Source organism: Osmerus mordax, chromosome 3 (genome assembly GCF_038355195.1).
Source record: "Osmerus mordax isolate fOsmMor3 chromosome 3, fOsmMor3.pri, whole genome shotgun sequence".
NCBI lineage: Eukaryota > Metazoa > Chordata > Actinopteri > Osmeriformes > Osmeridae > Osmerus > Osmerus mordax.
Genome location: NC_090052.1, coordinates 4,646,139 through 4,660,421, shown reverse-complemented (window position 1 = coordinate 4,660,421; position 14,283 = coordinate 4,646,139). Strand labels below are relative to the sequence as shown.

Genomic DNA, 14,283 nt, shown 5'->3' with positions numbered 1-14,283 from the left:
TAGGGAGTATTTCCCCTCTCTAATATTATCACTCTACCTGTCTGTGCAACACCAAGACTCATTCATGTGATTGAGTGTGTCTGTGTGTGTGTGTCTGAGTGTGTGCGCCCGAGTGTGTGCGTACATGTGTTCTTACCCTTCTGTAGGCCAACTTGTACATGTGATTGAATGCGTGTGTGTATGTGTGGTAATAGTATTCCTACCCTGCTGTTGGCTGACTCGTACATGTCCCCCTCCACCTTCCTGGCGTAGGCCACCAGGTTCTCCATGCGCCGGTCCTTCAGCGCAGCCGGGTCCGGGGTGGGGAAGATGGCCTGCACACTGCTCACCCAACACACGCACAAACACAGAGAGACACATATAAGCCAAGTGGACACGGGTGTCCTCACCTGACCACACCTCCAACACTGCCTGGTTAACAAGGCCAGGTGAATTACCTCAGTGGCGCACGAGCGGTGTGTCTTGCCAGTCTGACAATAAGAGTTATCTTGTACACAACGCTTTTACTGTATTTTTCTACATCTTTGATGTATTCTGGCTGTGAGGCAACTCGCAGACAGCAGCGCTGTAGGTCAACACTGCTATAGAATTGCGCACTTTGATTCAAAATCTCTTTGGGTGCTGTTGGTTGACGTGTTCACCGTTCACGTTTGTGCAGACTGTAGCGTGTGTTTTTTCATTCAGAAACGGTGTGTGTCTGGTGCAGTGAGGGCGGACTCACAGCTTATGGACGAGGTGGTTGCGCAGGTCCTGGGTGATGTCCTCATGCCAGGACTTCCTCATGCCCGCTGCTGAAGGAGGGGTTGCCGTGGGCATGGAGCCCAGACTGCCCACCCCACTGTCATTCATCAAACTGAAGGGAGGGAGAAGGGAGAGAGAGGGAGGGAGGGAGGGGGAGAGGGAGAGAGACAGGGGTAGAGAAGGAAAACAGAGGAGAGTGGCGAGGGAGAAAAGCAGAAAAGAGAGAACGTGAGTTATGGTGCGTGCCCAAAGCCAAGATAGATAACAGAGATGATGACTAGCCGATTCAAGGGAGAGGAGGGTGTGTGTGTGTGTGTGTGTGTTACCTCTGTGCGTTCATGCTGTTGTGCAGCATGGCGTCAGGGAGCAGGTTGGACTGTTGGTTGGGCTGCTGCACCCCACCATTCACTCCCATGGGGTTCCCTCCTGGTGGACAAACACACACAGAGCAGACCCACAGCGGTCACAACACAGCTCCTGCTGGCTTCCACTTCTGTGGAGAACTAGTTATACAAAATAGAATGCACATTTAAATCATGCTAAAATAAAACTATTCACTACATGACTGAAATGTACTTAAACAAACTACATATGAAATTGGTCTTCCATCACATTTGGTCCCCAAAACAACCAATCACGTGGGTGATCCAAAACATATAGGCAAGAGTGATTATGTCACACTCTTGATACCTGACAACAACATACCACTTTAAAGCAAAGCTGTGACAAGCTCTCCTAATTCAAAACAAGATTGAATTACTCCTGTGTGGTAATCAGCCAGCACAATTGCGCTGAGCGTGCGAGTGTCGAGGCTCTCCCTTCTGCCAACTCACCCATGGTGTTGAGCGACCTCATGCCAGGCTGGCCAGGCAGGCCCTGGTTGGCCATGTTGCCCTGGGGGGGCTGCTGAGGCATCTGGTTGCCCTGGTAGGTGAGGCCCAGGGCTGCGTAGGCCCGCTCTATGGAACTGGGGTCGATCTGGCTGGGGGGGTTCAAGTTGGGGGTGCTCGGCTGGCCCCCAGGTACGGTTCCGAGGGAGCCCAGGCTTACCCCTGCACTACTGAGGAGGGCTGTGGAAACATATGACTGCTATGAGACATGTGAAGGCATATCAACAAATAGTAAGGTCTGGGACCACACAGGCATGCACCTACCCCCACACACACACACGTCTGTACACTCACACTGCTGGTTCCGCTTGTCTCCAGCGTTCTTTAGCGGAAGGCAGACAGGACAGTCGTGTCGCGTGCAGTTCTTCCAATGGGAGATGATCTGTCTGGACGAGGCACAGTGCGCCACTGACAAGGAAAAGAACAGAAAGAGAGAGAGAGAGAGAGAGAGAGAGAGAGAGAGAGAGAGAGAGAGAGAGAGAGAGAGAGAGAGAGAGAGAGAGAGAGAGAGAGAGAGAGAGAGAGAGACAGAAAGAGAGAGAGAGAGAGAGACAGAAAGAGAGAGAGAGAGAGAGACAGAAAGAGAGAGAGAGACAGAAAGAGAGAGAGAGAAAGAAAGAGAGAGAGAGAGAGAGAGAGAGAGAGAGAGAGAGAGAGAGAGAGAGAGAGAGAGAGAGAGAGAGAGAGAGAGAGAGAGTTTGAGTATAAAGACAAGGTGTCCCTGGGGAGAGCTGATAGTGGCACTAGGAAGGTCCACCCAACAGTAGGGGAGACACAACACCGCCTCCAGAGAAGGAGGGAGCCATAGCCCTCTGTTTCAAACGTAATCATCAGCTGCCTTAGTGACCACAGGTCTTAATGACTGACCTGACCTCACTTAGCCAGTGTTAGGACGAACAGGACTGTCAGAGTGGCCCGACTCACCCTGGCAGGACTTGCCGGCCTGGCAGTGGGTCATGTGGTTGAGGACGTTCTTCATGGTGCGACAGTGGGGCAGGTTGCACTGGCGCACCTCCCCGTTGGCCTGCTCCCGCCGCTGGCACTTGTGGGCGTGGAGGAGCAGCACCAGCTGCTGCTGGATCAGCTTGCGCTTCTCCGGGTCTGCCGTGGGGGGCGCCGCCCCCGGGCCCGTTCCCACGGCGCCAAGGCCAGCCTGGGCCCCGGCCACGCCCGCTGCTCCGCCTACGGCCACGCCTCCGATGCCTGAGGGCTGCTGGGAGGCCTGGAGATGGAGGGGGAGAAGTGGAGAGGAGAAGGGGGTTAATGTGATTGGACTAGAGGACTAGTTCTCACTGACTGGATAGATGAATGGATGCTGAAGCTTGGTTTGTCAGGCAGGACAGGTGTGTTACACTTGCTTCAGAAAATAAGACATTCTCAGTGACCACTGCCTTGTTAAATTAGGGATGGACCAACAATCAGGGTTGGACGATATTACCTTTATTTGTGATAAGAACAGATATATGGTGCATTAAGTGTGAGAAAAAGGTCTCTACAGTTTCTACAGAGGTTAGTATTTAAGATTAGCACCGGACTGATGAGCTCTGGCACTGACTTCATATTTCCCTGCATTCAACAGTAAGAGTAGTTAAGTCAATAAATCAGGGTTGCTAAATTGGAAGTGACAGAAGTTCTAAAAAAGTAACTGGTATGTGAGTACATTTTAGATCTGACAGGCCAGATGGTAAACTGATCCATCTCTTATCTACAGACAGCTACAAATATTCACGCAAAGAGAAATGTGACAAAGACAGGCATATGTGCATCTCCTACCATCCCAGCCATGCCCTGTCCTGGAGGCGTCTTCTTGTCCAGGCTGAACTGGGCAAGACTGTTGGGCAGCCCTGCCTTGTTCTGGAGCTGCGGGCCCAGCCCTGCCCCACCCAGCCCCTGGCCCCCCGCCTGACCATACGGACCACCATAGGGGCCAGCGTTAGCCATCATATTCATCTGAGGAAGACAGGGACAGTGAAGATGAAAGAGGCAGGACAGGAGATGGTGGAAGAGGGATGGGAAGGAGAGCAGGGAGACAGAGGGGTGGAGGGAGGGATGGAGAACCATGGAGACACAACACAGTTCTCAGTCAGGCACAATGAAGTCAGCTCAGGGGTTGAAGTATGACATGCAAGTACAGGACCAACTGACTACTCCAGATTCAGGTCCTTCCATCTCAGGGCATTCAACTATAGGGTAGGGCTAATCTAGCATGACGGACATTCTCTGCATTGAGGGTTGCAAACATCCCCTGCGTTATATCTCCCTCGCTGCACCAACAAGTATCTCAATTGAATAATGCACCAATCATCTCAGCAATGTCATTAAGTTGGCTACTTTTGAACAAATTTGACTAACATCGGAGCAAAGTCAACAAGAACATTATCGTGAATTTGCCTATGTCAACGTGATGGCTGGACAGCAGCAGGAGAAGGCCCTCAGATGCACTGTCAGTTTTGCTATGTGGAGGACGAGGCTCTTCATGCTTAACGTCAGCCTACTCTTTCAGACCAGACTTGGTTGGCAATAACTGCCTAATAGACACAAGCTAACTATTCAGAGAAAAGACACCAGTGTAATGTCTGCCGAGGAAAACTAAGCAGTGATATATCAAAGAATATTTTCGTTACAGCCCTGAGATGAAAAGATGATGTGCTGCGTGTGACACCCCTGCATGTCTTACCTTGTTCAGTGCTCCAGGTTGCTGTGGCCTCATCCCAGCCTGTGGCCCCGCCCCCATCGGCTGCCCTGCCAGGGTCTCAGCCAGCATGTTACTGTTGCTGCCCATCCCAGGGTTGCCGGGGTAACCCACCCTGGGAGAGCCGTTCATCACCTGGCCTCCCATCATGCCTTGCTGTGGCTGTCCATTGGGGCCCTTCTGGGTCCCCATCATGGCTGCCCGGTTCAGTCCTCCCACCATGCCCACCTGCTGCATCAGTCCAGCCTGTTGGGGCCCAGGGTGCTGCTGGCCCTGTGGGCCCCCAGGGGAGGCGTTCATCCCCCCCATCATACCCATGGAGGCCCCGCCTCCTCCTGGGCTGTTGGTGGCACCCTGCTGTGGGGGTGCTCCGGCTCGGAGAAGCTCCGACAACTGTTTGTGTTTGGCCGCAGCGTCCTGACCTCCTCCAACTCCCATGCCGACTCCACCTCCGAGGCTGGTGTGCAGCTGGCTGAGGTCTCCTCCGTTGACCAGGCCAAGGTCCGAGGAGTTGATGAGTTCGTCAGGGAGGTCGTGCTCCAGGTCAAAAAGTGAACCGAAATCTGGGGAGGTGAGAAAGGGAAGTAAGAGTCACTGAAGCATCCTCAAGCATCTTTTGAGAACAGTAACTTATGTTCTTAAGGACGTCTATATGTCTATTTACTTTATCAGTTAAAAGTGCACATATCATAAATCATATGATATTGGATACAAGTGTAAAGCAAACATGACTAATATTCACAGAAAATGACTGACGTCCCCCCCAAATACAACATCTGTAGGCTATACTGAGCAGTTCTACTGTACTCAACAGACTACTCTATCAAACACCAGTAATGTACAGCAAGTGTGGCTGTGGCTCAGCCCAGAGCTGAGCTCTCCGTACTCAGCATGAGTTTGTGGTTTGAGGGAAAGCCAAAACACAGACAGTAGATGTGGTAGGCTCACGGTGAGAAGCCACAGACAGGTAAATACTGACTGGGCAGGTGTGCACAGAGTACATGGAATGGGCCTGAGACTACCGGTTTCGAGAAAGCTACCTCTTATTTTGTGTTCTCTCTCTCCCTGTCTTTCTGAAAAACATTTGGAGCAGAAGAACAATTCTGTCTAAAATCCCTCAACTTAACCTTCTTCTCCAACTTGACCTAAGTAGGCGGAAGTTGGTCCCTTGTCTTCAAATAAGTGTCCCATCTGAGGTTATCAACATTATTGCATAGCCATTGAATCCCTCACCATTGATCACAAAAGGGTCACACCTAACCATTACCTATGGTACAGATAGAACTGACAGATCCAGTTGTTGTAGGATGCCTATCCATGAATCACACTTTAAATCCCTCGTCACTGCTTGATTCCCTTAAAAGTCTTATCTATAGGGTTATCTGGTCGGCTTCATATCATTCAATTCAGACATGTTTGCAAAGATTCATTATTTTATTGTTGGTTCCACATAGAGTTTAGCCGAACAAATCCACCAAAAAAAGGTTTTTCAACAGCCACTGTCTTTCTAGAGTTTCTGAGCAAATAGTCTTATTTTAAATCAGATATGCTGACTTTATCAAACCTTGGATTAGTACGTTGTAGATGTCGGAGAGTCAACCATTATCTTTAAACTACAGTTATAGCCGCCACAAGTCAAGAGGGGCGCAATAGTCAGACAAAAGCGATAAAGAGCCATATTGAAGGCTACCAAGCAGACAGAATCAATTCAGTCTATTAAACAACTGCATCCAGAATGCCAGAATCTCCATGTCTGTGTGCAAATCACACGTTACGTTCACCTGCTATGTTGTTGCGGCAGATGTGACCGTTAGAATGTTGGCAATATTTTAGTCAGCTTGCGAAGTACTTCGCTATCATCAAGCCAGCAGCAGTAGACAACAATGCAGTGCTCAACTTCATTGAATCAGAGACACGGGGCAAAGTGATGAGGGCCCAGCGTTCGTGAGTATTTAGGCAAGTTAGGCATTTCCACACTTTCTACAAAACTTGCTAGCTCTACATTTAGTCAAATGAATAAATAACTGATTAAACCTCCCTGCCCTCGGTTTTGCTCCCAAGCAATAGCGGACTCTGCGAAGACGATTCCGCTATTTTGAGAAACCTCTTCAAACGCCGAGTAAGAGGCTTTTAATTGTGTCACTTAAGAATTTCACACGAACCCAAATGTCTGTCGGAAACAACATAGCCCTACCCTGATATTAGTAATTGATTTTGGCTAACTTGCTAACGTTAGCTAGCTCGCGAACCATCCTCAAGTAGCTGGGCAGTGATCTGACACAACTTGCATGTCCCATTGTTCCTGGCAGGCAGAAAACTGACTTACCAAGTAACGTTTTTGCCGGTTGACCACATTAATACTGGCTACATTTACCATATTAAAACACTCAACACACGAATACAGTGCTTTTATCTGTGAGCTCGCTAGCTAAGAATACTTTCATAATTACAAGTCATTTAGTACAACAATAACAAGATTTGACTTGGTTACAATGATTTATACTCCCACACGTAATGTTTAGCTAGCTAGCTAGCCGACTGATGTGTGCAAGCAATCTAGACCAGCTCAAAGAATACACAGAAATCTGAAAAACCTGTATCTAGTTTGGTAAATAATGGTATATTTTGCAGATATGCATGCAATATGTTTACCGTTTCCATCGCTTGCAGACACTGAGAGAGCCGGGGAGGATAGTTTAGGCCTCTTGGCTGAAGGCGGGCCGGAGTCCAGAACATTATCGGCCATATTTTTCACGAATTAACAATTTGCTGTAGGTCCACAAAGGATAAAAGTATTCCCTTGTAAGCGTCCTTCCGATTCCTTTTGGACCTCCGTTAAACGTTTTTGTTTCTTCCCCCACCGTTTGGGGACGGTAGGGGGAAAGAAGGCGATTGCGTTCAACTCTTCCTTTCAGGGCTCCACTCTCGATTTATCCTTCGCTGTAGCTATCAATCCCCCTCCCCTGTCGGATATTTTGTTCCTTTATAGATTTTCTCTGACTTGAACAGGAGGAGGTGGGAAGGTGGAGTCGGTGAAAAAGATAAGTGTGCAGGCCTTCGACAACCTCATGTAGCCTCTTCGGCAACGCTGAAATTGTCCCAAGAACTGTCCTCCATGGTAGCATCAGTCTTTTCCGCCATAGTCGGCGGCGAAATTGAGTGTTTAATTCTACACTGCTCAGATTAGGTCAAAAGGCCGGGGAAATAAATATGGGGATCTGATAATGGAACGTAGTCCAAACGTTCCCCGGTCGTAACTTTGGGGGCCTCGTCTCATGCAACAGTTATGAGAGCCCCGAAAATGGATAAATCTTCCACTTGGTCTGGCTTTCCATTGCAGTCAATGCAATTTGTTCCCAGCATCACCACAAACAAGGTGGCCAATTGGTGGGATGTTAAATCGCGATGTCCAGCTTTAGTAGGCTAGGTGACAGTGGTTTCAAGTGCATTTAATGCATGTACGGCGACCATTTAACCCTGCAAAAACGACATACAGTGTTGTCAACAGATTATCAGCATCGAATGCAGTTCTGCAGAAAAAGCCTAATCAAGTTCCATTCACTTGCAATAAATTGCTCTCACAAAGAGTTCTATTGGAAATGTCAAATTCCATGCATCATAACTTTCTCTTAGGATGTTCTTGCAGACTACATCGTGCAATTGGATGTTCGTTCGTCAATGCAAGGCAGTCAAAAATAACGGACTCGTATTGCACACTTGGATGCTGCACCCCTTTGCGCGAATATGCCAATTGCAGCCAGTTAGGTTAAAAATGGTTGCAAAAATCCTCAACAATTGAGTTTTCACATTCAGTCTGCTGGCGAGAATTGCTTTCCGACGCGTAGGATGATCTTCCTTTCCCGAAATTGTTTCAGAAATCACAGTTCTTCCCAATCAATGGCCGATCAGATTGATCCAATTAGTTTTATTTAGCAGAGGACGTTCCATAGGGATACTTGCCCTGGGCTTCAAAGAAATTGCACTGATTTCACTGCTAGTAAAATAACGCAGCCTAATGCAATCGGAACACCTTTGATTACAAAACATGAAACCGTTGATAAATATCGCAAGAATCTGTCACTGCGTATACTGATTTGTCTTGCCATGCAACTGAAGGAAAAAAATCCCAACCAAGAACAGGAGAATAACGATGAGAGAAAATCTGATAAAGCGAGGGGGGTCGCTACAATATTGTGGTTATTTCAGAAGTGGGCAGCTTCGGATCCGTCTGATAATGATAGCAACACCCCCTAAATATTTTGGGTCCACAAAATCCTTTCATTGAGTCTTTGTGATGGAGAATGCCCCCCTTCGCGTTTACCCTGGAAATTTCTCCTTTTCTTAAAATACGGCTTTTGCCCTTTTTTATTTTTCTTTAATGCCTACGGGCAATTTATCATTACTGATATATTTGCGGACATTTTCTTTTTGCGGTGATGGGCTCATAATGGTTTTTCATGTTCCATTTTTTCTTCCGTTCGCAGGTTTTCCTTCGTTAAAATATATTGCCCTCTTCCGCCTCTCCGTCTCCGCTCCGTAAAAACACCCCCTTCCTTGGATTTTCAAATAGAATTTCCTTTTTCACAGCCTCGATTGTCTTCACTCTTATCACAGATTTTTACTTTTATCCCTGTTTGCGCTCCGATACGACACCGCCACTCATTCACCGGCGGCTCCCGGAGTGACAGTTATCGGTGCTGAAGTCGCTCTTTCTCGGTATCTCCTGCCTCTTTCGGTCTGTCCGCACAAACAAAATGGCGGCTTGTTGTTTCTACTCCTCTGATACGGGGGGAGGGTTGGAGGTACAGCAACATTAGGCGTGAAGGGGGGTTGGTGTTCGGTATTGCCCGGATAGTACTTTCGTATTCTCTCGGAGTTGCAATACCCCCTCTATCATCTGTAGGGGGCAGTCGTGTTCCACCGCACCATGGGTGGACATGGGACGAGTGCTCTGCGCACATAACTCGCTAACCATTTACCTCGGTAACAAACATTGTAAATTGGATTTGAACTCATCAATCCAAAACGCGAATATTATGCTGCCTCATACTGTACAAACTAACCGTCTGTGCGGTTTAGTGATATAACTGAAACCAAACGGTCAAATACTCATCTTTACTAACTAGGCAAAAGCAAGCAGCCATTATCCTTCGCTTGATGTTTTGCATTGAACCTGTAAAATGTGATTTTATTGTGGGGGCAAAAAAAGTGGTTTGTCGTATTTCTATAAAAGATAGGATGATGAAAACATGAACATTTACACCAACTGAGAAAAGACAAGTCATTTTAGAATCCACAAAGTGCTCCCATTCAGCCTACGAAGGAAGGAGTTAATGATTTTTTTTGATTCACATTTGCTCCTAAGCACTCTGACCACGAAGGAACACCCTCCCACTGGCCCAAAGATGAATCCAGTGTCCTTGTAAGTTCCCTCCATCAGCTTGATCTCTGAGCACAAGCGCTTTCCACCTCCAAGATGGTTTTGGGAGTGTCAGAGGACAGAATCAGAGGTCCTCCTTCCTCTCTTATCACAACATCGTCTTCTATCCTCACCCCAAGCCCTCGGAACCTCTCTGGAACCTGGTCATCATCTTCACAGATGTACAGCCCTGGTAGACATGGAGGATAGATGGACCAAATAGTGTGCAAATGCATTAGCTAGAAAAATACTATTGGGTGTGCCTTGAGGTAAGTGAATGTGTGTGGTGAAATGTCTTGGTCATGCACAGGCTTACCTGGTTCAATAGTGATAGCCATGCCTGGCTGTAGAGGCTGGGAGCGGGACAGCTCAGGGGTATCATGCACATCCATACCCAGGTAGTGGCCGACATGGTGGGGGCAGTACTTTTTAGCAGCCTGGGGAAATCAAAAGATGGAAGCAATCATGCATTCTTCATTAATTCTCTATTAACCTTCAAAAGGCATTGCTTTCCATGTTTGGGTTGGGAGACATACTTATGTTAAATTGCTGTGGCATTACAGATTTCATTGCTGGTGTACTTTTTTTGTTACAATGGAACTAAAAAGAGCCTTATTGTACCATTTGTCTGAGTTGAACTGCTACAGCAGTGTCTCTATTATAGGTAGTACACTAGGATATTGTGCTGTAAGAAGGGTGTAATTAGGTCACTATTTCATACTTTAAATTGTCCAGAAGAACGTAGTCATTTCCTGACCACAGACCATTGGAAGAGTCAAAATAAACACTCAACATAGCAAGCTCCTAGATTCCTTCTCCTAAGATATGCTAGCTGTAAGTGTTAGCTGTAAGTGTTTTTGATAGTGTTCAGATTTCTTTATTTACACTTTCATTTGTTTAACTCATGTTAAATCGATAAAATATTATTTTAGGTGAAATACCTAAACTGAGTTACCATCAGTTTATTAAGATAAACCTGCATCAGGAACTTTACATTGCTCCTTACAACAACAACAAAAATCACTATTAATTCTGTTTTTATAGTTTAATACTTTAATTCAACAAGGTCTATATTTATTATGCTCCTTTTCCCTATCACCGTTCTGTTATTCTGGGAAGGCAGAGAACTCAAGTCATTCAATGATCATTGGTTAAGTAATTCAACTGAACTAGCAGCCATCATTTGGCAGAGATGGATAAGCAGAGTCACATGGTTTATGTCCCCACTCCTCTATATCTTGATTTGGGGTTTAACTTCAGCTAAGTGTCCCGGTGGGAGTATGAACCACTCCCATTGGCCTCACACCATGACTATGGGGTATTTGGGTTTAAGTTACTAAAGTATTGGTCTAGACTCCATCCCTTTAATTAAACCAAATTAAGTTCCAAACTTGATATCCGTATGCATTTGGTAATAGTCCCTCTGTGTAAAACAGCCTACCTTTACAGCGTCAGCATCAGAGGTGGAGGTCCTGACGAGGCCCAGCCTCCGGAGCTGCCGGCCCAGCAGGGCCAGCATGGTGCTGTAGATGTGGTCCAGACTGACCCCTGGCGAGCACAGAGACAGACAGGTTCTCTGCACCTCCAGCACCGCCTCGTACAGCTCCACCTGGGCCGGGCTGAACCTTGGGTCCAGAGGACAGAGGAAGGGCAAGTGAGAGGGCCACACACAGAAAGGTGAAAATGGAAGACAGTGGGAGTCGTTTATTTTAGTACCGTCGTCCCACTTGTGAAAATCCTACTTACTTTCCATTCACTGGCCAGGTTCGAGTGACATCACTAACGTAACCAAAATATTCACATCCTCCATCGAGCAGAACCATTTCCCCAGCCTGAGAAAAACAATTGAGAAAAAAAAAGTTCAAATATAATGAATATGGCTGAGAAGTATTGCTGGGTGTAGGCTGAGCAGCTTTGAAGGCTTCCAAAATGTCACATTTTAGATGGTATACATTTAGTTATGTGTAATTCGGTGCTGTGAAGGATGATATCTGTTGCACTGTACTTGTTGTTTCACTGTCCTATCATCAGAATTATGCATTATTGTATGTTATTATTTTATTGTAACATACAGTATTGTATTGGTGTTATTGTTGCACAGTCAAAATACAGACAGTTCCTTGGCACTGACCTGTGCACTTCTGGTCCTAGATTATCTGCACTTACTGTATACACTATTTGGATGTCACTTTGGATGAAACAGCTCCAAATTGAATACATGTAAAAATGTCTGTCCCACCCTGGTGAGGTCCTTTCGTAAAAAACACTAACAGATTCACCTTGACCATCTGGTTGTTGTTTATGTAATGAAGCGTGTTAGCTCTGTTTCCACCTGCCACCACAGGAGGATAGGCCAGGAAGTTGGCTCCATGGGCACGGCACTCAAAATCAAACTGAGATGAGAAGGAGACAGAAACAAATGGATTGCTTTTTCACTGAGAAAGATTTAGTTCCAAATACCATACTTGGATACTTTCTCTGGGACAACCAGGGCTGCTGAACTGAATGCATGTACCTCACCTTTGCATACAGCAGAGCTTCATCAACGTCCCCATGACATATACCCATCGTCTTTCTGAAGGCCTGAAAACCAGCACAGACACTTCTCATGAAGTAGCTTCACCACTTTTCCTATATACAGTTTAAACACTGCATATAGCTCTACAATTATGACTATCAAAAATGTGCCTGTTTCAAAACAAGGGCACAACATGGAAATGGCTCCCACGTTGAGCTAAATCCCAGTTACCTGTGCCGTTATGCAACCAGCCTCCGTCATTAGGGCCACCTCGGCAGGGCTCTTGACGGCCCTGAGGGAGTGTGTGAGGGGCCGGAGGGAGCGCACCATGGGGCCCACCTCCAGCAGAGGCCTGACGTGGCTCTGATGAAGCTGAGGGTGGCAGGGCTGGGAGCCGTCATACCACACATTGCTGCCTGAAAGAGACAACAGGAGGGAGGAAAAGTGAGCACGTAGCAGCAACGCCCCACAGACAGTGTTTTCCCCAAAGAATCTGAATAGTTTGAAAGTAAATGATGCCCTTTACTGTAGTGCAGGATTCCACAAGAAAAAGTGCCATCATAATTCTAGTGCTTTTAACCAATGCAGGACGAACTGCTCTGGGAAGAAGGTTCCTTTGATGGACCAAATTGTGACTTCTTGTCTACAGAACTAAATCAAAGTATAAGTAAATGGTACACAAGATCAGAGACAACAACCCCCCCCCCCCCCCCCCCGGCCTTCACGTACCTTTGAGGCTCTTCAGGATCAGGCCTAGCTCCTCAGTACTGTGGACCCTCTCTATTCCTGTCAGCGCCCTCGCCCCATCCTTCCCTGATCTGGGTCCATCCCATAACTCCCGGGCCGGATCCCTCCGGGGCACAAAGAGGATGGCCTGGTCTGGACATCCGCTCCCACACAGGACCAGGGCGCTGTCAGGCTCCATGATGCCTGTGAGGTAGAGGAAATCCTGGTTCTGGTGGAAGGGGTAAGGGATGTCATTGGTCATGTAGCGGGTGGGGTGGGAGAGGACCACCACCACATGAGAGCTGGAGGAAGCATCGGGTCCCAGACGATCCGCCTGGGCCTGGATGAGTGAGGCCAGCTTGTGTCTGCGCAGCTCATACTCTGTCTGGGTCAGGCCTGGGGTCACCTCACCTAGGACAGTGATGGAAACAGGAAGACTTCTAATACTGAAATGGTCGGAAGCGCCATGTTACAAAACAACAACAGTTTCTGAGCTATGATCTGCGTTTGTGTTAGATTTGTGTAGCCTACAATACATTTACTGAGTTTTGATTTCATGTACATTTGGGATATGATGACCCATAATGAACAGACTTACCATGTTTGATAAGGTGTGGATGTGTGAATGGACTTGGTTGGCCAAGGTATCTTGGTGGAACCTTCTTCTTCGTCCAACCTCCGGGTTTGACCGACACATGTCTACATGGACACCAGACCCACCCTACAGACAAGTTTCTTCCAGTTAGCAGAGGATTTCTGGATTTTTACTGAATGAGTAACGGCAAATTCTGCTGCTGACAAATCATGGTACAGAATTTCTACTAAATTAGACATTTAGCAGTACAAAGAAGTAATAGTCCTTGTAGTTAAGTACAATATCAGGTCTTACAAAACATATAAGACCACTTGCATAACACATTTACGTACTGACAACGAAGGCACTTGCTAACAAGTTATTTGCTAGATAATCTTTTGGGATAGGAACTCAAAGTACATAACCCAAATAAGATATCAAGCCTAACCTTGACTCAAATTAGAGGATGAAAGCAATCTGACAGACGATCTGGTAAGAATATTAGATAAGGGCAACATTGCTGTAGGTCAATATGAGTCAGCGACCGTTAAGTTCCACCATGTCGCTACTGATAAAAACGTGAGTAGAAACGCGCTGTAAACGTCTACATGTTGAAACCAACGTTACAGACAGCGAAACGATTTATATCGATTAAACTGCACTGCTAACGGCCCATGGGAAGGAGACAGATTGACCTCCCCTTTAAGACCTGCATTGCCATTG

General features: G+C 46.9%; 2 protein-coding genes across 2 annotated transcripts in view; both read right to left on the bottom strand.

Moving 5' to 3' along the window:
- ep300b (E1A binding protein p300 b) overlaps positions 1–9,044 on the bottom strand; it is a 34,562-nt gene extending 25,518 nt beyond the window's left edge. Inside the window, exons 1-9 of the mRNA XM_067230709.1 lie at positions 6,976–9,044; positions 4,309–4,886; positions 3,405–3,581; positions 2,556–2,853; positions 1,926–2,039; positions 1,575–1,811; positions 1,068–1,167; positions 722–853; positions 204–321 (exon numbers count right to left, since the gene is read on the bottom strand). Of these exons, the coding sequence (XP_067086810.1) occupies positions 204–321; positions 722–853; positions 1,068–1,167; positions 1,575–1,811; positions 1,926–2,039; positions 2,556–2,853; positions 3,405–3,581; positions 4,309–4,886; positions 6,976–7,069 (1,848 nt within the window). The 5' untranslated portion in view covers positions 7,070–9,044. The remainder of the gene's footprint in view (positions 1–203; positions 322–721; positions 854–1,067; positions 1,168–1,574; positions 1,812–1,925; positions 2,040–2,555; positions 2,854–3,404; positions 3,582–4,308; positions 4,887–6,975) is intronic.
- A 435-nt stretch (positions 9,045–9,479) lies between these two features.
- On the bottom strand, positions 9,480–14,224 carry xpnpep3 (X-prolyl aminopeptidase 3, mitochondrial). The gene is made up of 10 exons (XM_067232985.1): positions 14,009–14,224; positions 13,585–13,707; positions 12,990–13,397; positions 12,492–12,676; positions 12,263–12,325; positions 12,022–12,135; positions 11,489–11,574; positions 11,184–11,367; positions 10,059–10,179; positions 9,480–9,932 (listed from the first exon to the last, which is right to left on the bottom strand). Exons 1-10 carry the CDS (start codon positions 14,076–14,078, stop codon positions 9,760–9,762), a joined length of 1,527 nt encoding a protein of 508 aa, XP_067089086.1. The 5' UTR covers positions 14,079–14,224; the 3' UTR covers positions 9,480–9,759.
- Positions 14,225–14,283: the final 59 nt, after the last annotated feature.

Coding starts and splice junctions, on each gene's coding strand:
- xpnpep3 (XM_067232985.1), bottom strand. CDS start 14,078: ATGTTGCCCTTATCTAATATTCTTACCAGATCGTCTGTCAGATTGCTT. Junction 13,398..13,584: donor TCCACACCTTATCAAACATG/GTAAGTCTGTTC, acceptor TCACTGTCCTAG/GTGAGGTGACCCCAGGCCTG. Junction 10,180..11,183: donor CTGATGCTGACGCTGTAAAG/GTAGGCTGTTTT, acceptor TGATTTCCCCAG/GCTGCTAAAAAGTACTGCCC.